At 41.7% G+C, this 25,838-nt stretch overlaps 1 protein-coding gene and 1 pseudogene across 2 annotated transcripts in view; both read left to right on the forward strand.

Annotated features, from left to right (window-relative positions):
* The first annotated feature begins 2,397 nt into the window (after window positions 1–2,397).
* NR6A1 (nuclear receptor subfamily 6 group A member 1) overlaps window positions 2,398–25,838 on the forward strand; it is a 201,312-nt gene continuing 177,871 nt past the window's right edge. For both annotated transcript variants that reach the window (XM_060014169.1, XM_060014170.1), the window contains exon 1: window positions 2,398–2,684. In XM_060014169.1, the coding sequence (XP_059870152.1) occupies window positions 2,585–2,684 (100 nt within the window). In that variant the 5' untranslated portion in view covers window positions 2,398–2,584. The remainder of the gene's footprint in view (window positions 2,685–25,838) is intronic.
* Window positions 19,897–20,601, forward strand: LOC132426514 (large ribosomal subunit protein eL6 pseudogene; annotated as a pseudogene).

Here is a 25,838-nt window from a genome sequence, read left to right on the forward strand (position 1 = left end):
GGCTTTTGGGGGCTTCCCGAGTGGCGCAACGGTTAGGAATCCGCCTGCCAATGCAGGGGACCCGGGTTCGAGCCCTGGTCTGGGAGGATCCCACATGCCGCAGAGCAACTAAGCCCATGCGCCACAACTACTGAGCCCGCGTGCTGCAACTACCAAGGCCTGCACGCCTAGAGCCTGTGCTCTGCAACGAGAGAAGCCACCGCAACGAGAAGCCTGTGCACCGCAATGAAGAGTAGCCCCCGCTCGCCGCAACTAGAGAGAGCCCGTGCGCAGCAACGAAGACCCAACTCAGCCAAAAATAAATACATAAAATAAATAAGTTTATAGAAAGGCTTTTGGGAGGAAGTGACAACAGAGCTGGAGTCTGAAGGATGAGGAGGAGCTACTTCCAAGGACTGAGCATTTGGCTGAACTTTTCTGTCCATCTTTGAGAGTCGATTTAGAATTTCATCCACCGCTGAAACCCCAGTCCTTCCGGAGGTTTCTGCAGTGCCACTTAGGCCCTGATTGGATCTCCAAGGAAGGGGAACTCACTGCCTCCAGAGGTCTATGACAAAAGCAAGCTTTGGCTCTAGGAAGGCCACCTGGTCCTAACTCATTTTAGAACCCAGAACTGAGGGAATGGCCCAGAAGACCCATCTCCTCTGTCTCCCTCCCCCCCCACGACCCCCAACTCTAAGGGCTCCCCTCCCCCTCTGGGGCTGGGGAACGGTAGTGGGGAAGCAATCACAGAGAGATCATTTCTCACAGTCCACAGAGAGTTCAGAGAGCTCAACAGAGCAGTAAGGGAACACAGAGGGGAACTAGATGTTCCCTGGTGGGAGATATTAATATCCGTGAGGGGCTATTTGAACAGGATCTTGAAAGATGAATAGGAGTTTGGGATTGTGTTGGGTGAAGCCAGTAGTGTGAAGGAGCCAAGCGTTCAGGTTCAGGTGTCTGACCGACTGGCTTTGGAATCCCCATTACTGATGGGTGATTTCATCAGTGTGTGATAGCGGCAATGTTGGAGCTACCTCATAGAGCAGATATGAGGTTCAGAGCATAGCGTTAATGTAAATCTCTCAGAACGGTAGCCCGAGCAGATTAAGGATGCAGTACAGGTTAACCGGTGTCGGTAAGGAACAGCCAACCAACCCATAAATGCAGGGAAGCATTGCAAAACATCCTGCCTAGCAGGTGAGGGAAGGGGTATAATGGGAAATGTGGCAGGGGTCAGACCAGGCAGGGGTGCGAATGCCAGGATGAGGACTTGAAAATTAAGCAAGCAATGACATAGAGGAGCCAACTGATTGGTGGGGCGGGGTAGGGGTCAGGGTGTGGAATGGGCAGCCAGTGAGGAAGCTGCAGCATAACCCAGCAGAGTAGAGGTGGGCAAGGAACCAGTGTTCTTGTTCTTTGTTTTCGAACAGGCCAGGTAGAGCTTAGTTAGACCTTGGGAGGCAGCCGCGATGAGCCCTTTCCTGAGAGGGTCGCTGAAGGCGTACGCCCCCGGCAGGCCCAGAGGCTGGAGGCCGCGCGCCACCTGGTGGCCGCAGGAGGTGGGCTCAGCAGCGGAAATTGCAAAATCCGGGATTTTGCTCTGGGAAACTGAGGCAAGGAGCGGGTGTGGGGGAGATTGGGATCTTCCAATTGGACCCCGTCCCTATTCCAACCCCATTTTACAGATAGGAAAGCTGAGGAGAAGGGAAGGCGAACAAAACCGGGTAAGGACCCTCGCAAACGGAGGGCTTCAAGACCTCAGGAGTCAAGAGTCTGAGTTTCTTTATCGGCATCAATGGCCTGAAGCTTAGTTTGCCATTCTGTTCTTTGGGCAGGGGGAGAATGAAAGAGGAGGAAGAGAAACTTAAACCTTTCCCGCCCACCCGGAGGTAAAAGGCTTTAAAGAGTACTCCGGAAAGCGGAGTTTTATAGATTCCATTTGCATACGAACGCAGTCACCTCGAGTTAAACTCCGGCCCTTTAATCTCGGGTCCAATTTGTCCCGAAGCCGCGGAGGAAGGCCCTCGTGAATACCCAAGCTCCGCCCCCTATAAGCCCCGCCCACAGGGCTGGGCTTCATTGCACGTGCTCACCCGGCTCCTTCGCGATCCGCCTTCTAGGAAAGACTCATTCTCGGGGCGGAGGGATACGAGGCGTCATAGCGGATGTTGAACATGGATAAATCACAATAAAGAGAAGGTCCTGAAGCAATCTTTATTCAATTTTTACCAGAAGTTTTCATCAGGGTTCATGATATTGAAAGGCCTTGGCCTTCCCTTCTCAAGGCCGCTTTTCCTTCCTCCCACCCCTTCAGTTGGTGGGGTCCCGCGTGGCCGGCCTCGCTCGGCGGACTCCAATTCCCAGCGTGCCCCGTAGGGCAGTGCGTGGCAGCGGCGCGTGACGTCGGGGGTGGGAGCTGGCCAGTGCTGAGGGGGCGCGGCGCGGAGGGGCGCGGAGCCCGGCGGCTCGGGGCCCAGAGAGCGCCGCGGCCGGCACCCCGCCGGCCCCTGACAGCCCCCTCCCCCCCGGCGGACGACGACGACGACGAGGGCGCCGGTCATGGCGGAGCAGCGAACCGAGCGCGGGCCCTGAGCACCACCGCATGGAGCGGGACGAACGGCCGCCTAGCGGAGGGGGAGGCGGCGGGGGCTCGGCGGGGTTCCTGGAGCCGCCCGCCGCGCTCCCTCCGCCGCCGCGCAACGGTGGGTGAGGGGCGTGCAGAGTCTCGCCGGGCGAGAACCAGTCCCCTACCCCGGGGATTCCTCTCCTCTCAGCGGACTCTCACTCTGGGAAGCCGCGGCGGCCCGGGATCCCCTCAGCGCGGACCTTCACCCCGGTCCCCCTCGGCGCGGACCCTCCCTCTCCTCCCCCTTCTTCCCGGTTCCCCTCCGCGCGGATCCTCCCCCTGCCGGGTTCCCTCCACCCCGACCTTCGTTTTCCCCTCCCCTCTGTCCCCTCAGCACAGGCCTCCCCTCCCCCCGTCCCTCTGCGCGAATCCTCCCCCCTCCCCCAGGTCCCCTCTGCGCCGGCCCCTCTCGCTCTCCCCCGGTCCCCTCACCTCGAGTCCCGTCAGTGGGGAAGCCCCCTCCCCCTAGGGTTCCCTCCGCTCCCAGCCTCCCCTTCCCCCCCCCCGGGTACTCTTCTGTGGGGGTCTCTTCCCCAAAGGGTCCCTTCGGCGACGAGCCCCTTCCCCTCCCCCCCACAACTCTCCCCCACGCGGGTCCCTCCTCCCTCCGTGGACTCTCCCTCTGCGCCCTGCCGCCGCCACACCCTCGACCCCTTGGTTTTCTCTGCCCCTCACCTTTATGGAGCCTCTTTCCCTCTCTTCTGCGGTGCCGCGCTTCCGTTGCTGCCCCAGCCTCCACCTCGGTGCCGACCCCCAGTTCCGTAGCTGCCGGCTCAGCGGTTCTCTTCTCTTTCGGACCCCGCACCCCGCCTTTCTGCGCTCCTTCCCCGCGCTCTCCTGCCCGCCTGTTCCCCCGCCCTGCTCAGCCCCTTCTGCCCGCTGGCTCAGAGCTCCGGCCCGACCGGGTGCCCGGGACACCTGCCTCTTCCCTTCTTAAACCCGTCTGTCTTGGCCCGCGCCTGCCCAACCTCAGTTCTCCTCTTCCTTTCGCGATCCCGGAGCCCAGGGCCGGAGGATTCCTCACCTGGCCCGGCCCTTCCCACCGCTCTCTCCCTGCCCCCACGTCCGGGCCAAGTCCTCAGGTTCCTCGGGGCTCTGGCTGGGCCCTACTCACCCTCCTCCCCTCGGCTCTGTGCTACCCCCGCAGGGTGTTTTATTTGTATCTGTTTGATATTTTCTCCCTCAGTGTTTGCCGCGGAATGTTTTTATTGGTAACGTGTAAGGAGCTTTTGTGAGGTCGTAAAAGGTGAACTTTTGAACTTGGAAAGCTCCCTGGAGCAATTAGCGCAGGCGTTAGCCCCGGGAGGCCTGCATTACAAAGGGTGCTCGTACCGGCCCGCAAACGCTTCGGCGGCAAACCCGATTTATTTATTTATTTGCCCTGCCTTCCACCTTTCAAATCTCCTCATTTCCGAATAAAGGGCAGGCTCTCGGAGATCCGTGTCTCCTCCCCTCTCTGCGCCATAAACGCCCAATTCTCTGAAAGATCTAGGACCGAACAGTGTCTAACAAGTAACAGATTTCAAATTGAATGCAAACACCCGGGACAGTTAGGAGGCACTAAAAATTAATTGCTTTAGCAAGAAGTTTCTCAATCAGGACAGTGACCTGGCAGGTGTGAAGAAAGTAACCTGAAAATAAGTCACTTGGGTGCTCAGTTGTTGAATGAATGAGGAGTTACACAAGGGGAGAAATCTTGGGGTGGATCTGCGCCTTTATAAATTTATTAACTCATCAAACATTTATTGCCAGTTTGAGTAGATCTGGTATTTTTTTTTTACCAGTTAAGGGAAAAGTCTGTTTCCAAGAGAGCCTGGTTAACTTCACTAAATGTTGCTGACCAAATAGTGATATGTTTTCAAAGCTCTTGTCCTTTTCTGAGATGTCTGTGATGTGCGGTATCTAGGTGGCTGGCAGTCCCTTGGGATGTCTTTGGAGACTAATTTCTGAATGTGAACATGTTTGAGATCAATAAAATCCCGTGTCACAAAGGAGGAGGCTGGAATCCAGTTAGGGTAGAAGGAGACAGTATCATAGGAACAAAGGATTTCTTTAGTGCTTTTGACTTGTGAGCTTTTTAAGAGGTGATTTGGTTTGGTGTTAATGTGTTAAAGTTGTAAATCGTGACGTAAAATTTATCATGCTGATTTTTTACCCAAGTCCCAGATCTATGTTATGGCCCATATTAGTGTGTGTATTTTCATAATGCCTTTCTGTGTGTCTATACTTCCTGTATCCACCTGTGCGACACGTAGCTGATGGATTGTACTACAGACAGTACTTTCAGTTCTACTTGAGAATATTGTTGTAAGGGAAGCCTAGGAACTGCATTTGCTATTAATTATTCATTAGTACATTTTAAAGAACTCAGTGGTAATTTTAACTCTTAATCAGATTTCCCTTTCACAGCCTCATTTCCTCAGTCGTCTGGACCATTTAAAAGAATGTTATCAAGCAATACATTTAGGCTAAGGTGGCATCAGTCCAGTTTAGTGCTACAAATATTTCCTTTTTGTTGAAAACAGAATGGGATTTTGGCAGTTTGATGGGCTTTAAAGAAAATATGTGAAACATTAGACTGTTGTGGGAAGTTTTATTTTCTAGTGTAAAAATGAGCATTGTCTACTGTTTTACAATTTATGTTCATTATATTTTATAACTTAACATGCTCACAGAAGAATTACCAAAAAATGAAAAAAAAATTTGGAATGGTGGGACCTTTTTTTTTTTCTCGTTCACTTACTAATTAATATTTTTCTCCAAAAGTAAATGAAACTGCTTAGGTTCCAAGCAGAGAAAATGAATTCTTCTGGCTTTTTATCCTAGCGACTGATTTCTATTTTATATGACTATTTGCAGTAGATAGCTATCTAGATAGGAGGTCTTTTGGTTTGTGTCATGAAGAAATAAACTGGAGGTGGAATTTTAGAAATGTTTTCCTGCCAGAAATGCCACTGATGCTGAATTTACAGTCCTTTAAATGGTTTTAATGGTTTTTATTATTCTATTGCAGTAGAGTTGCTAGCCTTTTGATGCACCATCACCCTTCCAGGAATTCCCTGTGCTGACTGCGCTAGATATTTTCAGTTGTTGCTTTTAGGTTTTGAAGACAAACATGAACTCACTTAGTCATAATTTTAAAGGAAGATGAATGATTTGAGGAAGTATATGCTGAATATTGCACTTGTTCATTTTATTTTAAGAGAATAAGGGAGTAGACAAATATTTCAAGCAAAGGAAGATAATAAGCCACTCTAAGTAATTAAAGGCATGTTTTATATAATTACACTTTAGAGGAATTGGAGAGTTCACTAAATAACATCATGCCCTTTTTTTGCTAAGACCATAGCATCCGAATGTTTATCCCTGAAAATACATTAGCAGTTGTTTTCCATGACAGTCTAACTTTTCAGTTCTGTGGCTTTAAAGATCAAAGTTAGTTCTGAGTCACCTCAGAATTTTCTACTTCCATTAAAAAAAAAACATACTATAGTACTGTTGTTCTTTAGTAAAACAGCAAACAGGTGTTTTTTAGTAGGTTCTGTGACCTCCGAAGAACAGTGAAAGGCAACAATGAACAGATTCATTGGTGATTTTGAGCAGCTGAGGTGTGAGATGACCACATTTCCAATCTCATATTTACCATCCACTGTCTTCTTTCTGAGCATTTCTGTTTCATGTAATCAGAATATGAACATGACATGTTCCTAACCCATAAATCATTTTGAATTCTATAGCAAAATTGTGTGTGTGTGTGTGTGTGTGTGTGTATATACTGCATGAATTAGCATGTGAAAGGGAGTTAGCCAGGGGGAGGAGGGAGATGAGCTAATGAAAAAACTGCTGGTAAATTTCCTAACATATGCCCAAATCATGTATTCTGTATTCATAACTTATTGGTTTCTCAGATTTTTCTACTTTTTCCTGGGGTTGTGGAGCAAAGGTTTAAATATCTAGGTTTAGGTTAGTGGAGATTGGAGGGTAGAAGTGCCAACTGCAAGTATGATATTGGTAAAGGAAGTTTCTACCACTTCTTAGAGCCTGTTGTGCAAGATGGCTTTAAATTGCTAATGATGCTTGCATGTTCTGGGGCCTGGGGCTGTATTTGTGAGTTTCATCCTGTATTAAGACACCATCACTTTGTTTTTATAACTAGGTGGGTATTTATTGGTTTGTGTTGAATAAATTGGTCCATTAATGAATTGTATTCAGATGGTAGCTTTTGGCTTCAGAATTTCAAAAGCCGGGATAGCTCCTTCCACATTAGGAGACTATTTTCAGCGAGCCCATGTAGGACTTCAGGGCCTTGTCATAATTTTTGGTTCTTGTATACTTTTGTGTTGTAGCCAAGTTAAATGACATTTTCCATTTAAGTATTTTTTCCATTTATATAATTAGGTTGAAGGTTAAATTTGGGAAGATGCCACTTACGAGTAAATTTTACATTGTTGGTCAAATCTACTCTATTAAAGTAGGACAATAAAAACGCCTTATTTTGTGTGAACCAGTCGTCTTATATGTGAAAAAGGTTCACAGTCAGAAAAATCAGAAGTTATGAATCAACAGATAAATCTTGCATTTCAGCAAAGAATAAGAGAGTCTTTGAAACAATTTTAAATAGAAGGTAGCTATTGAATATGTCCACACAGGTAGCGATCTAATATACCCAACTCTTTGTAATACTTCGAAAGTATTTCTGAGACCAACCAGTTGTGAAAGAAAACGTTTTCTTTCAAACTTTTGTATTCTTAAGGTCAACTTTTTCCTGGTTCAGGTAATTTCTTAAGGGCTTACGGATGCCTTTGATCGATAACTAGGGTTCAGAAATACCAGCATTATTTAAAGTCAACAAGAAGTACTGAGCAGGTAATTCTTTTTCGGTTGTTGCGTCCCTGTTAGAGCTGAAGATTCAGATTCGTCTGAACTTATTCTTATATTAAAAAACAAACAAAAAAAAAACAAAAAAACAAACTCTGGATTAACTTTGATATACAGTATTCCAAGAATCAGGCCCAGTCTTCTATTTATTGCTTGTTTTCCACCATGGCTTGTCTTTATGAAAAAGATAAGACTGTTAGACCTTAGATAATGGAAAATTAGAAGAAAACCATTGTGAGGTGGCTAACCTGCCTTTTCAGTGTGGTTTAGAAATAACTATAAATAGAAAACTTTACTTGAAAGATTAAAACATTTCCTACTGTATTTCATTCTTCCCTTACTACCTGCTGTTAAACAGTAGCCTGCAGAGAACAGCTTTTCAAGAAACAGATTTTTTTTTGTTTACGATTATTTAAATAAGACTTTACTATGTAACCTGGTAATTCTAATTAACAGTGATTTAATTGGGGAGCGAACCAGGATTTCCTCATCTGGCTGCCGGGGACCTGAATTGCTTTTTTCCCCACCCCCAGCAGCACCAAATCTTTTGATCCCTAAGCTACAGTGGTTGTCATTTGAGAAAGCAAACTGAGAGAAAATAAGTTGCGAAAATAGTCTACTTTGAGGCTTCATTTGCATCTTGGAAGTTGTTCTTAGAAAAAAAATTATAGGGATAATTGAATCTTTAAAATTTATTTTGAAGGGCGCAAACTCTCATGTCTAAATAGAAAATTCCTAAATTTCCTTAAAAATACATTTTTTGCTTTAAAAATTTGGGGGATGTTTTAGCATTGACAATCACTATTTCAAAAGAGAAATTATCCTAATTATAAGTCCACAGGAGGCACTTAAGTGTTTTGAATTTCTTTAGGAATGTGTGTTTGGGGAAAACAAAAGTTAGCCTTTATGCAGTGGAAAAATTTTCATTCAAAGTAGTTGTGGTTTCTCCATCAGCATTATATTAAAAAGTTCAAATAGAGAATCACAGATTCTTATGTCATATACTTAATAAACTGTACAGTTTGTTATATTAAGAGTTAATTTTAAAAAGTATCTTTAAATGATGAAGTCTTTGGATCTTAATTGCGAACCTTACACCTTTCAGTTTGTTTACATGGGAGAAGCTATTCAAGCATAAACCACAGATGGCAGTAGCAGCATATTTTTCTGTTTTCTGGACAAACTCTGGCCTTTAGGTTGGTGTCAATTCTACGGGCACTGTTGATACGTCAGCTGCCAAGTATAATGTTTCCTAAACCAATTCCCTAGGCAGCAACATGTAATGTGTTCTGGAAACAAATCCGGGCAATTGATTTGAAGATACACTCTGTGGGTGGTTTGAACCAGAGTAGTGATTTTGCTCTCATCTCAGAGTGAGAAATCATAAAGAGAAATTGGTAATAATGATGGAATTGTTTGAGTAATAAGCTGTAGCGCATTGGAATGGCAGTGGTGATATTAGCAAAGGATATATCAAACATAGATACTTGCTTGAACAACTGTTTGCATTGGAAACAATTTGTAGTTTTTTAGAAAATATACTCAAGAATTATAATTTTGAGAGAGAGAAATGCACAACTAAATTCTTCATGTGGAAAAGGTAGATAGCCTTCTCAACTCTTTATTTCCAACTCTTTATATTTCATAGTATCAGGGAATTTTGTATCTGTCTATAAAAGCATTTCAGAGGTCTGTGAATGCTTGCTCTTCCATCCCATCATTGTAGTGTCAAAATTTCTGTGTTCTTAATTTTTCCCTTTAAAACCATTGTTTGAAAAAGGACATAATTAATTAAACAGGTTTTTTTTTTTTTTTTTTTTTTTTTTTTGGCGGTACGCGGGCCTCTCAATGTTGTGGCCTCTCCCGTTGCGGAGCACAGGCTCCGGACGCGCAGGCTCAGCGGCCATGGCTCACGGGCCCAGCCGCTCCGTGGCATGTGGGATCTTCCCGGACCAGGGCACGAACCTGTGTCCCCTGCATTGGCAGGTGGACTCTCAACCACTGCGCCACCAGGGAAGCCCCTTTCTTTCTTTTTAAAAACTCTGTAAAGGGGCTATGGAGGAAAAAAAATGAAAATGAGTTCATATTGAGTTTTCTTTACTTGAGACTAAATGAGACTAAATGAAGTTCACGTCACTGAGTTCTCTGATAAGGCTTTTGTTACCTGCTACATGAAACCTGTTGCTTAACTGTTAATTATTTGTGTTAGAAATTTTCCAATAGAACCTGCTTCCTCACCAAGGGTGGATTTATAATTGTGGAAATAAATCTGACAACACAGAAATACTTTATTACTTGATAAGAATCATTGCTATAAAAATTAAATACTTATGAGATAAAAATCCTATCTTGCTTTTTAAAACTTCCATCAAGAATAGTTGTGATAAACTATAATGGAAGAGAATATTAAAAAAAAGAATGTGTATATGGATGTATAACTGAATCACTTAGCTGTACCGCAGAAATTAACACAACATTGTAAATCAACTATACTTCAATTAAAAATATAAGTAAAAGAAAAGAACCCAAAATTATGAACATAAAAGAAAAGAATAGTTTGCTTGTTTGCTTTCAGTAGACATGTTTGGCTTTCACAGAGCCTTCTAAAGTTGTGATTTTGGCAAAGTCAATTTGTAGATTGGTTTTCCTTTAACCTGGTTTGCACTGAGAGAGGTGGTAATAAAATCTGTATAGGAGAAGTATCTCCTCTTCTGGTGTTAAGAATACCCTTTCCTAGTGTGAGTAACATTTTAGTGTAAGTCAGTTACTGTGTTGTTAAAGGGTTAGGGATTTTCTCCTTAGGGTAGTTGCTAGGTAGAATTCATTCTGTAGTGAGCTTGCTGGCAGAAGAAGTGTCACAGAACAATGTGAGTAACAGTAAGGAGTAACTGGATCAGAATTTAAGATGAAGATTGGTGGATGATGAACGATCAGTGTGATATTTGGGCTACCTTCCTGAGAGCTCTCTAGTTATCTTGATGTTCTTGGAGTTTCACGTAATGTACCTTTCAAAGCATTTTTGTGTTCTCCAGGTAGGGTGGGGGGGCAGCTTAGTAATGAGAAGGTACATGCCTTTCCTTTTTCATTTTAATGCTTGGATATTATTTCAAGTTTCAGATGAGTTAAATCGTGCTAATTACTGAGCTTAATAACTGAGGCAGATTTGGTTTTTTTCTTCCATATTTTTGCTGTGCTCTCGAAATCTAACCTGCTAGGAGGCTTCTCTCTAGCCTTACAGCCCTTCCTCCAAAATGCCTTTTTAGCAGGATAATAAACCACCTGGGGGGAATCCCCCACTGATATCTATTCAGAGGGCTTTGTTTTTTTGGAAGTCGCAGTAGTAGTCTCAGCAAAGGAGGAAGGATTTTGGTTAGATAGTGTGAGAGGGAAAGAGCAGGGACTCTGGAGTGTGGCAGAACAAAGATCACAACTGTGTGACTTTGTCACTTGACTTCTTTGAACTTTAGTGTTCTCATTGAATAATAATAGCTAACATTTATATAGTTATTATATAATATTCTTAGCACCTTACATTTATCAACTCACTTTATTCTCATAACCCTATGAGGTAGGTGTTCTATTATCATCTCCATTTTACAGATGTGAAAACTGAAGCCCACAGAGGTTAAGCCCTAGATTTTACAGTTAGTAACACCATTAATCATTTGTTTCCTAGGTTTAATCTCTCCTTCCACTCCTTCTCCCCACATACTATAATGTTTCTGAAATTGAGGGTAGGGTTATTAGGACTTGTGACAAAGTCTGTAGAGTGCCAAGCATAGTGTCTGCCTCAAAGCAGACACTTGTGAATCCAGGCCATTTATAGTTGTTGAGGAGGCCCAGAACTCAACTCCCGATATTAGAGAGTCACAGAGATCCACCCTTAGAGTTGCAAGTGATTTTTTTTTCTTTCTCTCATGTTAGCTTTAATAAGCCAACCAGAAAACAACTGAGCAGAAAATAATTTTGCAGAATCAGAGATAATCCTTGAGTGCTAAGGAAAGAAGGGGTTTTGAGCCATTCAAGGCAGGGATATCATATCTTGTATCTGTAGCGTCAGCACTAAAAACACAAGAAATTGGTGTTTCATGAATGTTGAATGAATGGACGAATGAAAGCGGTCAGGTCAGGAATCTTGAGTCTTTTGCTTTAATCAGAGCCCTTTGAGTCTGAGTTCTTTTGCTGGTAGTCAGAGAAAGTCTGCAAAATATAAGGGAAGGGAATGTGCTTTTCAGTCACTTCAGAAAATTGGGGCAAGTATGTAAGTCAAGCCATGTGTTGAAGCTAAATCCAAGGTTTGACAGGCCCTCCTGGAACCAGAATATAGCTACATTTCTGTTTGGAAATGTAGCTCTCATTATACCTAAAGTGACCAGATACACCAGATTAAGATGCGATGGCCAGTAAACCCCTGGCTGTTTGCTTGACTATGTTGGGGAATGTGGTTTAGGAAAAAGATGAGCTTTGTCCCCTATACCTTTTTTATTTCTGCCACACAAAAGCTGGCTATATGAAAAAGAGGAGGACAAATCTAAGGTTGATGTGACCCTTTGAAAATGGAAATATAAGAACCAGTTGTCTAAAGTTTGTAAAATATAGATAGTGATTTCCTAGCAAGGAGATGGTGAGACTGATGTGGCAGTGGGGGTTAATAGATCGTGGTAGCAATGTAGTTTGAGCAGGAAAGGACTTGCGAGAGGAGGCCAACTACATTATTTGAGGAGGTATGAGGCTCAGGAAATAGTTGATGCGCCTAGGTTTTGCCTGGATTCTCATTCTAGCTCTCTTATAAAGGCATGTCTCCATGGGTCCACGTATAAAATGAAGGAGCTAAATTAGATAATCCCTGAAGGAATTTTCCAGCTTTATGATGAAATGAATTGGGTAAAACAGGAAGTTGCAATTTAGGAAAGCCCTGCCAAAAGCAAATAACTATGGTACTCACAGCCCAAATTCATTGGGATGATTTTGATTACAGATACTGTTCAATAATCCCTCAAACAATATTTAACATTCCTTAATGCTTACCATACCTTGTTTCCCTGTTTAAATTTTAGAATACCTGGCTGCTGTAAAGTCTGTAGGATCACATAATTTACGTGTAAATTCTGTTCTCTGGGTCTACCGCAAAGAAATGTTTGCAGTTAAAGTTATGATATTATGACAATTTGTAATGTAAACTCGAAATTCAGTGTAGAGTTTTCATTTGTGTTTTTTTCTTTTTAACACGATCACTTATCTTCTCATTTATAACCCCACCCCCTCAATGTCACACTTTTCTTTTGTAAGTACATTTTCATTCATTGAGTTAAACCCACAGTTCATTTCAGAGTTTTCTCTTATTCCTTGTAAAGGAATTTTTATCTGCAAAACTCATTCAGCATTGAGAAGAGTCCTATCCTCTTAAGATCAAATGCTCTGAGTTTGAGAACTTGGATTCATTAAGGAAAATTGCAAAACCTTCTTAAATGCTGTTGGTCTGGAAAAAGGGAACCCAGCAGGAAAGGGGCGGCAATGTATGGGGGAGGGGGGGAGGGGGGTTAGCAAGGGAGCTGCAGTTGAAATATTCATCAATCATTTTACTGGCACCAGGAAACCAATCAGCCTTTTAGGGGAGAGAACTTAATCAATCACCTAATGTGGGAAATTACAATTGCTTTCCCACAAAAAAATATTCCCTTACTTGCTGACAGATTAAATCTGAAAGATAGTTGGGCTGGCTGGAATTCAGAGCTAACTGCTGGTGAGCAGTTACTGAAAGTACTACTGTGATGAAAAAATGCATTTAACATTTGAAGATAAAATGCACTATCTGCCGTGAGCCTTTTAAAAATATTTCAAAGTAAGTTTGCTTTTCATATAGTGTGCCCATTAATAAAAAAACAATTACCGAGCATCTATGGGTAGTATGAAGTGTGTGAAGTACTGTAAATTTATTCTCCAAAGCTAGTTTCAGGAGCATAGACAGGGCTCCTGGCTGAAGGATACCCAGTGTTTCCAATGCTGTGTTTGGAAAGCAAGTTTAGAGCGTTGTTTAAGGGACGCTTCCTGGGCAACACAGTTGGAAGTGCTTGCATACAAGCAGGAGGGATTTAGCTCTATCTTGTATTTAGATTTTAAATGGTGTGATCTCTGAGTTCTGTGCTTGAATTGCCTGTGGCCCTTAGGTTCCTTAGGTGTGAGCAGTTTAGGAATCTAATGATTTTAAAATTAGAAATGTGTAATCACTGTAGAAAATATGGAAACTGAAGGGAAAATTACGTATAATCTTGTCTCCAAGCAACTTTTATTAGCATTTTCTTATGTTTTCTTCTAGACTCTTCAAATCCTAGTTTTTTTGCGTATTGTTCTGATCATACAGTATATACCGTTATGTTTTATGCTTTTTGTTTAATTTTAAGCCTTTTTCTCATGTTATAAACTTTACTGATTCAACAGTAACTTATTTAAAACTTTTAATAGCTATATGACAGCCCACTGTTTTTCACTGTTGGACATTAAGATAGTTTTTAGTTTCTCACTGGTATAACAATACTGCTCAGACTATCTTGTGCTTTCTTTTATTTTGGCTTATTTTTGGGGGGATAAATTTTTAGAAGTATGTATCTACCTCGGTGTACCATCGCCAACAACCAGTTTAATTTACACTAAGATATCTTGTATACTAACATCTAGGACTTATTACTATTTTTTTAATAAATGCCTCATGCTTGAGATAGAATTGAGACACTGGTAGGCTATTTCCTCTGTTCTTATGTTATGGAGGGATATGTGAAGTCATTCCCAATGCCTTTTGTCCTCTGAATCTTTTAGATTTCTGGCACCAGGCCCCCCATGCACATTGCCTTCTATCCCCCACCCCAGTATCTCCAGCCTGGTCAGAGCAGTGCTTAAGGACCCTTCTGAGGCTGCCTTCTTTTTCTTATAGATCATGGGTGAATGGGTCACAAAGACACTCTGGAGCCTTCTCTGGTTGCCTCTGAAAATTTCAGGAGGATGGATTGGGGTGGGGGGGTGTCTCTCTGTCTTCAAATACAACTATATCAGCTTCCTCAAAGTCTTGAATATGACCTGAAACTTAAAACTGAATTTGATTGGAAATTAAGTACATGGAGAGAGAAGTTAAACTTACATTCCTTTAGATATCTGCATAATCTGCATGGCTTCCTCAGTGGCTGAAACACTGACCCTGCACAGGGTTTGATAGTGAAAAACCTAAATAAATTTTATGCTAATTTGAAGGGCATTCATAATTTTTAACAGGGCTGGTTTCAGAATGGAAACATATTTTCAGAGTCTGGCTATCTACAAATTTTGAATTAAATCATAAATCATACTTGCTGAAATTAAGATTTAAGAGTCTTCTAGTAATTTTAAAAGTTGAGGTTGATTGAGAGTAAACACAAATGTTTGAAGATCATTTGCTCTGCTTCTTTGTGTTCACCACTGGTGGTAAGAGAGTTTGCAATTTGCCAAGACACAGTTTTTATAAGGCTCTTTAATAAGAAAGTGAATAAGCCAGCTGCTCTTTCCCTCGACTATACCAATTGCAGACCCTCTCAAATCCTGGTTAGTAATTAAAAGCCTTGAGATGACCTTGAATCTAACTGAAGGACAAAAGCTGTCTTGAGTTAAATTTATAGTCCTTGTTGTTTTCACAAGAGGTTAGGAAGAATCATATTCTATTTGCTAAAACATTAAGGGTAGCCTTGGGTATACGTTGAAGATCAGAAATAATAAGAGGCACTTTTAAAGTGCAGAAGAGAAGCCTGGAATGGACCAAAAAAAATTAGCTTTGTCATTTCTTCGTTAAGCATTTGAAATATATATTTGAAGAGGTTTAAGGTAGGGTGATGTTTTTCAAAGTGTCAGTTTGCTTAAAAGATCTTTCTTTTCTCCATCTTAACATAAAGAGATTTTTGAACCCAGTGTTCAAAATCAGAATAAATGTTTAATGCCTTTTAAAAGTAACAGTTTAATTCATTCTTAAAATATTTTACAGGAGTGGGAACTTTGTTAGTAAAAGTTCCTGATTATGCTGAGGCAAAAATGCTTTATATTTGGGCTGTATCATAAGATCTATGAGTAGAGAATTTTTCTGCTTACCAAAAAGAGCAAAATATATTTTCAGTTGTTTAGAGAGCCTTGAACTACTATCTTATTGATAGGAGGAAAGTTGAACATGTTGCTACAAGAAAAGTCAAGTTTTATGTGTCAGTAGGTGAGATAAGACATTTCTCTTAGCATCATAAATGTGATAAATCCCTGAAGACCCCAGTAGTAAGGCAAACAGTTTGAGCAAGCACTGATGTCTTATATAGATTGTGTAGACTTTAGGATTATTTTAGTTTTTACATTTACTTAATGAGGCTAACCTACACTTTGACCAAAATAATTGATCATAAAACTATATACCTGTGTGTTTGTGTGTATGTGTATGTGTGTATATGTACACACACATCAGGGATTGTCAGTGTGGTATCCCTAAAGATGGTAGTACGGGTTCTCAAGCAATTTCAGTTGTGCAAAATTTGATCTAAAATCATGAGTAATAAGGTTGTCCAGCCTAAATAAAGTAATAATGTCTCTACAATCTTGACTTTTGCCTTGAAAGTATTCTAGTTTAGTCTGGCAGCAGCAGTGCCACTCAACCTCTGAACAGCAGATACTAATTTTTGCAGAAGAGGGTAGAATAAATAGTTATTGTAGTATGGTAGACAAACTGCATTGGTATGGGTGGCAATTTAAAATTATTTCAGAGAACTATTATTATGATGTAGTGATTAACTAGGTGTGTTAAGGCATGAGCTCTAGTTGGACCTGGGTTTAAAGCCTGTCTCTCCTACTTTTTTGATTTTTTTGGAGGGTAGTGGTGCTGAAAGGATGTAGAATCACCACACAAGTTACTGGAGAATGAATTGATGTAGTGTGTGAAGAACCTGGAGTGTAGCTGTGTTACAGTACGAAGGTTATTTAACATTTCTCAATTTCCTTATCTGTAAGTAACGTTAATATACCTACTTCTTGGGTAAGCAAGCCAGTTCACCGAAATCCAAGTCATTGAAACTGGTTTGCCAAATATCCACTTTACCCAGTATTCAATTCAACAAAAATCAATTTGCTAAATCTAATTTGTAGAACTTACAGAATTTGTTGTCAGTTTCCTTCTTCTAAATTGCTACCCTGTCATTTTTTGCCCTTTTCTTCTCTCCCTTTTCCTGTACCCCATCTTTTCCCCCATTACCTGCAGCCCAGAGCAGACTGTATCTTTCCTCCAGCAGAGGTCCCCTCTCTGCCCTGGCTCTTTCCAGCTGCAGGAGCAGCAGAGAGCTGGGATAGAGACAAATTGAACATTCTTGAAAATGCTGCTGTGCTAACTATCGATCTTAATTTGGCAGAAATCATTTTTTAAAACATAAATTTATTTATTTAATTTATTTTTGGCTGCACTGGGTCTTCGTTGCTGCGCGTGGGCTTTCTCTAGTTGTGGTGAGTGGGGGCTACTCTTCCTTGCAGTGCACGTGCTTCTCATTGCGGTGGCTTCTCCTGTTGCAGAGCACGGGCTCTAGGCACGCAGGCCTCAGTAGTCGTGGCATGAGGGCTCAGTAGTTGTGGCCTGCGGGCTCTAGAGCGCAGGCTCAGTAGTTGTGGTGCACGGGCTTAGCTGCTACGCGGCATGTGGGATCTTCCCGGACCAGGGCTTAAACCCGTGTCCCCTGTGTTGGCAGGCAGATTCTTAACCACTGCGCTACCAGGGAAGTCCCCATGAATTGATTTTCCTGTCTACTATGTTGTACTTTGTCTGTGCTAGGTTATATCTTTGAACATTTACTGTGGATTCTTGATAAATCATCTTGTGAAACCTATTCCTAATAGGTTTCTAATCCCAGAGGCCAGACTGGTGTAGTGTATGGCAGGTCAAACTTGGTATAATTGATACGTTAATAAAATTTTTCTAGTACTTGGCATAAGCTAAAATATATGATTCACTGTTCTTTGACACTTTGAACCCAGGGTTTCAACCCAGAGCTTATCCCAGGGTAAAATTTGTCAGCATGCCCTGGTATGAAGTAATGGAGACTTTAGAACAAGGGTTTGAAATTTTATTATCTAGCTCATATGCTCTATCTAGAGGAGGATCCTAAGGGCCATTTGTACCTTAAGGAGTCTAGTGTTTAGAAGACATTGCTTTAATGGCAGATGCAAAAATTAAAACCAAACTTCAGAGTTAATGCCACCTCCATTTTTAGTCATGGGGACAGTTGTGCCCCTTGAAAATTGCTTGTTTAAATTCTTAACTTTTTTTTTAAACTGGCCATTTAAAAATTTTATTTTTATTTACTTATTTATTTTTGGTTGCATTGGGTCTTCATTGCTGCATGTGGACTTTCTCTAGTTGCATCGAGCGGGGTCTACTCTTTGTTGTGGTGCGCGTGCTTCTCATTGCGGTGGCTTCTCTTGTTGCGGAGCGCGGGCTCTAGGCGCGCGGACTCAGTAGTTGTAGCTCACGGGCGCTAGAGCGCAGGCTCGGCTCAGTAGTTGTGGCGCAGGGGCTTAGTTGCTTCACGGCATGTGGGATCTTCCTGGACCAGGGCTCGAACCCATGTCCCCTGCATTGGCAGGTGGATTCTTAACCCCCGCACCACCAGGGAAGTCCCTGACCATTTTTTTTTTAAAAGATACCTTTTTGTGTTTCCAAGGAAAAGAATGAAGTCCAAAACCAATTAGTGGTGTTGGAGAAGGATGCTGTTGTGGGATTTAGGACATGTCCTTGCAAACAGGGAGGCAGTGCTGGCCCTGGGCATGTGACACAGAAGTAGATCTCTGTGTGGAATGGGAAGGAATTGTAATACTTAATGGCTTTTAGGAAATAAAGCAAAATAACATTAGGCTACTTAATACTATGTGGAACAAGTTAAAAAATGAATATCGTGGGCTTCCCTGGTGGCGCAGTGATTGAGAGTCCGCCTGCCAATGCAGGGGACATGGGTTCGTGCCTCAGTCCGGGAAGATCCCACATGACGCAGAGCGGCTGGGCGCGTGAGCCATGGCCGCTGAGCCTGTGCATCCGGAGCCTGTGCTCCGCAGTGGGAGGGGCCGCAGCGGTGAGAGGCCCGCGTACAGCAAAAAAAAAAAAAAAGAATATCGTGAACTGAAAACACGAAGACTGTAACATGGTCGTGACTGTAAGCAACCAGTATGTCTACACAACTTCAGTTTCCAGGTCAGCTTGTATTTCAGTCTGCCTTGTTGACCTTATGAGTACTCTCTTCTCATCTTGACATCATTAGCTAATATTCTAAAAATATGGTCACTTTGACTTATTCAGGAATGTGAAGCATATGCAGAAACTGGATTGCTAAAGTCAGATCAGAAGTGCTGTATACCAAGTAACGGTTCCCCACTCTGGAAGCGTGACATTTTTGGTATTTCACTTAGTTTTGAGATACATGTTTGGAAGTAAGAATGTTACATTATGTTTGTGCTAATGCTAATGCATGATACTGTTAGAAGATGAACTTTACCCCTAAGCTGACAGACCTTATAACAGGTATCAAAAGTTAAAAGGATGCATGTATTATACAAGTAGAGTATGATTTTAGTTGGGCAGGGTAGACTAGTATCTGTAGCTCTCAAACATGCCCCAGACATTTATTTCATTGGTCTGGTGATCTGAGATCTGAATGGTTGACCCAGAGGTCAGTTTTCACATGAATGCTATAGCTTCATCAAGAAGCCAACATCTCAATAATAGCACTGAGTGATGACTTAATAAAAGATCCTATTCTCTATGTGTGCACAGAGTGGAACAGTTTCCCTAGAGCTGCTGCAAAGTGGTTTATATTTTTTAATCAAGAAGTCTATTTCACAAGTATACTTATATTTGTGGCTTGGAGGGTGAAGATCAGAATGACTTTCCCAACTATGATAATAATGGCTAACTCTATTTTCCCATCTTACAAGATGGCAGTGAAAAAGCTGAGAAGCCAGATACTAAAGAGAAAAAAATGTGAAGCCAAGAAGGCTGATGTGTAGAGAACAAATGTATGGATACCAAGGGGGAAAGGGGTGGGGTGAGAGGAACTGGGAGACTGGGATTGACACGTATACATTATTGATACTATGTATAAATTAGACAACTGATGGGAACATACTGTATAGCTCAGGGAACTCTACCTAATGTACTGTGGTAACCTAAATGGGAGGGAAGTCCAAAAGGGAGGGGATATCTGTGTGTGTATGGCTGTTTCATTTTGTTGTGCAGTGGAGGCTAACACAACATTGTAAAGCAACCATACTCCGATAAAAATTAAAAGAAAAAAAAAAAAAGGCTGATGCTGGTGACAGGGTTAAAAAGGTTAAGAAGGGGAAGCCCCAGTGCAGCTGAAACCCTGTCTTGGTCAGAGGAATTGGCCAGTATTCCTGATTGGTTATGTATTCCAGAAAGGCCTTGTACAAGATGAAGTATTCAGCAGCTAAATCCAAGGCTGAAAAGAAAAAGAAGGTGATGGTCCTTGCTACTGTCACAAAACCAGTTGGTGGTGACAAGAATGGTGGTACCCGAGTGGTTAACTTCACAAAACGCCTAGGTATTATCCTACTGAAAATGTGCCTGGAAAGCTGTTAAGTCATGGCAAAAAACCCTTCAGTAAACATGTGAGAAAACTGCGTGCTGGCATCACTCCTGGGTCCATTCTGATCTGCCTCACTGGGCGCCACGGAGGCAAGAGGGTCATCTTTCTGAAGCATCTGAGCAGTGGCTTGCTACTTGTGACTGGGCCTCTGTCCCTCAATCGAGTTCTCCGCAGAACACACCAGAAATTTGTCATTGCCACCTCTACCAAAATTGATATCAGTGGTGTGAAAAATCCTGGAACATCTCACTGATGGCTTACTTCAAGAAGAAGAAGCTGTGTAAGCCCAAGCACCCGGAAGGTGAGATCTTCGACCCACAGAGAGAGAAATACGAGATTACAGAGCAGCGCAAGGTTGATCAGAAAGCTGTGGACTCACAAATTCTATGAAGAATCAAAGCTGCTCCTCAGCTCCAGGGCTACCTCCACTCTGTGTTTGCCCTTACAAATGGAATTTATCCTCACAAAATAGTGTTCTAAACTTCTTACAAAGAACCTAATTGAATAACTGGTCCATCTAAAAAAAAAAAAAAAAAAGGCTAACTTTTACTAAACATGTACTATGTACCAGGTGCTCTCTTGAGTGCTTTAAATTTTCTTTCATTTCATTTAATCCTCTCCGGAGCCCTGTGACATGTACATACTATTATTGTTGCCATTTTTAGATTGGGAAAATGCCAAAGCCTTTAGGAAAATGCCAAAGCCAAATTGTTTAAATCAGAGAGATATTACAGATATTACTCCCTTTACACAGTTTCTCCCTTCTGTAAAATGGGGGCTAGAGTGCGATGGAAGAGATTAGGGATGGTTTATAAGGTTTCTTCTAGTTAAAAAAAAAAAAAAAATCTAAGAATCTTGGCAACCTCTTAAGGGTTCCTCAAGTGTTAACGTTATATCCTCTGTATCCCCTAGTATACACAACTGCCAACTTTTGAAAAATTCATAGACTTTAGAGCTGAAAAAATACTAAGAAAATTGGCCAGACTTTCTCCTTTTACTGAAGAGAAAATGGAGCACAGAGGGAGTAGATCCCTTAGCATCACACAAATGGCTTATTAGTACCAGAGTAAGGCTAGTGTTCAGGTGTCTTGCCTCCCTGGTGTATCACTTTATTGATGTCTCAACATTAGGAAATTGCTTTAACATCAGAGTTGGTATAGACGTTTTTATCTCTGTATAAAGAGTTAAGAGTTTGGAAATAGGAATTGATGTTTTACCCTTTCCAAACTTCATGATGAGTCAAGGAAAAGAAGGTTCGAAAAAGTAGCTTTTCAAATGTTGGACTTGCTTATTTCTATGATTTTTTTTTTTTTTTTTTTTTTTTTTTTTGGCGGTGCCACGTGGCCCGTGGGATCTCAGTTCCCCGACCAGGGATCAGACCTGGGCCCTCGGCAGTGAAAGCTTGGAGTCTTAACCACTGGACTGCCAGGGAGTTCCCTATTTCTATGATTTAAGGCCTTCCATGCCTTGCTAAACATGCTGAAAATCGGGAGCCAGCCAACAGGCGCATGAGAAGATGCTCAACATCGCTAATCATCGGGGAAATGCAAATCAAAACTACAATGAAGCATCATCTCACACTTGTCAGGATGGCTGTCATCAAAAAGAACACAAATAACAAATGTTGGTGAGGATGTGGAGAAAAGGGTACCCTTGTACACTATTGGTGGGAGTGTAAACTGGTGTAGCCACTATGGAAAACAGTATGGAGGTTTCTCAAAAAACTAAAAATAGAACTACCATATGACCCAGCAGTTCGACTCCTAGCTATATATCCAAAAAAACCAGAAACACTAATTCGAAAATATACATACACCCCAATGTTAATGGCAACATTATTTACAATTGCCAAGATATGGAAGCTACCTAAGTGTCTGTCAACAGATGAATGGATAAAGATGATGTGGTAATATACATACAATGGAATACTACTCAACCATTAGAAAGAATGAAATTTTGCTGTTTGCAGCAACATGGATGGGCTTGGAGGTTATTATGCTAATTGAAATAAGTCAGACAGAGAAAGACAAATACAAAGTGTTGTATGATATCACTTATATGTGGAATCTAAAAAAAATAGAACAAACTAGTGAATATAACAAAGAAGCAGACTCACAGATATAGAGAACAAACTAGTGGTTACCAGTGGGGAGAGGGATTGTAAGAATCTAGGGGTAGCCAGCTTTATTCATCTTTGTATCCTTTTTAACTTAGCATAGTGCCCTATATTGAAAATGCTAGGTAAATATTTATTGAGTTTAATTTTAGAACGTAGGAAAGTGTAGCATATAAGAAGCAGAAGGGGCTTCCCTGGTGGCGCAGTGGTTGAGAGTCCGCCTGCCGATGCGGGGGACACGGGTTCGTGCCCCGGTCCGGGAGGATCCCACATGCCGCTGAGCGGCTGGGCCCATGAGCCGTGGCCGCTGAGCTTGCGCGTCCGGAGCCTGTGCTCCGCAACGGGAGAGGCCACAGCAGTGAGAGGCCCACGTACCGCAAAAAAAAAAAAAAAAAAAAAATAAGCAGCAGGAGTTTTTCACCCCTAATCCTGTTTGTGGAGTGTCTTTTGCATTTATGTGGTGCTCTAAACATATGTTGGTTTTTGCTCTTCTATCTTGACTCCAGTTCGAATAGTTAAAAAAAATTTCTTTTGGGGTTATTTCATAGATTGGTTAACTAGCAACTAGCTTTGCTTCATATTTGAAAGATTCTGGGGTACAAGTTTAAAGATGTTGTATCTTTTTGTTGCCACACAATGGATTTCTAAAGCTGAGACATGAGAGATGGTACTGAGCTTTAGCATTAATGGTTAACGAGTGTGTCAGAAAGATTAGTGCCCAGAATTATGTTTCTAATAAGAAGTACTTTAAAAGTCACTTAGAGAATGTTTGGGAGGTTTTTTTTTTTTCCTTCAGTTGAACTGGTCAGTTTTAGAGAGTTAAGGTGAATCATTTTGTTCTTAGGCTTTTTCTTTTTTATTGAAGCAAAGTTGCTTTACAATGTTGTGTTAATTACTGCTATACAGCAAAGTGATTCAGTTATACATATATATACTTTTTAAAAATATTTTTCATTGTTCTTAGGATTTTTAAAATGTGCATGTTTCTGTTTATAAAAACAATATATTTTCAATCAGAAAAGTTGAATGGAGGAAAAAAAATCATCCTCAACAGATGGTTCTGAAATGACCTCGAAAGCTCTGTGACCACGGTCAAACAAACTCCTTTGTCTGTAGGACTCTTCTTCAGTTAGTCTTTGAAATGACAATGAGCAAAAAAAAATCTCCTTCACTCTCCCTACTCCTGCTGGGAGTAACATATATTTTTCCAAAACAACCTAGTTCTTGTTTAATTACAATATTGCATTCATTCATTCATGTAAAATTTTATACTTCGGTTTGATCTGGTTAGTGAAGTTACTCTAGCTGCTTCTGATTATCTTGGATTATTCAAGAGGACATTAATAATGGACTCATCTAAGGTGTGGTGTTTTTTTCTTGGACTCTGAAGCCCTGCTTTTGTGGGAATGTCAGGGTTTGTTTTTTGAAATAACGTCAAGTTCCCATCTAGCTGTTGAAAAGCATGTACCTTGCAAAGGTGGGGTTTTATTAGCCCAACTGCTCTGAAGAGAAGTTCTCTTGTTTTGACTTTTGTGGCTCTTTCCATGTAACAGAATACAATAATCTGTTTAAACCTATAAGATGGAGAAAGGAAGAATTCGTGTAAAGCATCACGCCAATGCCAGGCCTATAGTAAAGATTCAATAAATGGCAGCTGAGAGATTATTTTATACATTTTATTGTATGTGTGCATTTTGAAATTTCTTTAACCTCCAAGCTGAATGGAGAATTATCAACAATCTCTTTTGTTACTACAGAGATCCAGGAATTGTAAATGAAAAATGTCAGAGGCTCATCAGTACATGCAGTTTTCTGAGAAATGCCTGTACTATATTTCCATAGAAACACTAATGACCTCTGACTCATCAAACCGAATTGCCTTCCTAAACTGTTTTCACCTTCTGATTCTCTAGCCACAGCCTTGAAGCTTTGTACTGCTTTTATTTTTTAAAATATCTTAAAATTGAAATGTCATAATCTTGAGCTGGTTTTTCTGCCTTCAGTATGGTTTCAAGGCTGCCGTTACAAAGCTAGAAGGCTGAAAAACTGTATGAAAGGTGATGTAGGTTGATCAGATGGAACTTATTAATGTTTCCATAGAAATGTAGACACTTCTTGTAAGCAGCATTTAAGCTGAGCAAATATGTGGGCACAATAGGTTATATAATTGAGAATCCTTGGCTTCTCCTCCCCCCACTCTTTTTTTCTGCCCCTAAGACTTCATGTTAAAAAAATGACATTAGGGAAAGGGCTTTGTTTTTGTTGCAGTTTTTAAAATGTGGCCTTGACATTTGTAGGTGGAGAAAGGGAAATATGACTTGTTCTGCCAGCCAGCTTTTGCTGTGCGGACTTGTGCTGTCTCTGTATTCAAAAGCATTTTCTGTTATTCCTGAAGTATAGTTTATCAGGTTGCCTGTGAGAAACAAAAGCTAATGGCACAAGTGGCATCCCACTCACTGGATAGAAAGGAAAGAGGCAGATGTGAATTTAATGCTCAGCCAATCTAAAGAAAAGTGTTTCTGTATTTGCTTGGGTCTGGGGCTAAATTGTAGGCTGCAGACTGGACTGTAAGGCAGGCCATGGTTTGGCTAACTAATGTTTGTTACCAAAAAAAAAAAAAAAAAAAGCTACATTTCTTTTCAGCCGCTACCTAAGCCATTCTTTGTACCAAAAGCAGTATAGGAGATGGAGTTGGGAGGGGCCCTGAAAAATGGGAAGAGTTCCTAGAATTTCAGGAGCTGTGGATGGTTTGCCATGTGTATCTTGTCTACCCTCTCAGAGCGCTTTCCTCCCATCCCTTTAACCCTTATGCTTATAGTTACCTGGTTGAAATTTTAGAACCACTATATTGAAGTTAGTCAGAGTTGGGCTGGTATTGACACACTTCCTAGGTGTATCCATGTATTTCCTTTACTCAGTGACTGTTGCCTATAGAATAAAAGCCAAAAACTCCCCGTGTATGGCAGTTAAAACCCTTTATGATATGGCCCTGGCTGGGACTCCAGTCAAATCACATTACCAGGTAACACTGTTCACTTTCTCTGTTCATGCCTTTTACATGTGGCTTCCTCTGCATATGTTTCTCAAATAGCCCTGTTTGTCTGGTGAATGCTTATCCCTTGCACATGCCCCTGGCCCCATGGTTGCTGCTGTGTTCTCACTAATATTGATAGCGGCTCTTAAGCGCTTTCCACTGCCCTAAGTGTATCATTTCATTGAATCCTCACAACAGTCTACAGATGAGGAAATTGGCTCAGATAGGTGAAGTCACTTCCTAAGTTAACACAGTAGTAAGTGATGGTGCCAGGACTCAACCTATTCTGATAGCAAAATATATGCTCTTACTACTCTGCAGTGCTTCCCAGTTTCACCTTGTCCATCTGTCCCAATCTGTCCATCATTCACTCCCTACCATTAATTTTTTTAATGTTATTATCTGTTTCACTATCTTTTTTTTTTTTGGCCGCACCACACGGCATGTGGGATCTTAGTTCCCTAACCAGGTATTGAACCTGTGCCCCCTGCAGTGGAAGTGTGGAGTCCTAACCACTGGACCACCAGGGAAGTTCCTTCGCTATCTTTATTTCATTTGGCTTTAATC

Source organism: Delphinus delphis, chromosome 6 (genome assembly GCF_949987515.2).
Source record: "Delphinus delphis chromosome 6, mDelDel1.2, whole genome shotgun sequence".
In the NCBI taxonomy this organism is placed as follows: domain Eukaryota; kingdom Metazoa; phylum Chordata; class Mammalia; order Artiodactyla; family Delphinidae; genus Delphinus; species Delphinus delphis.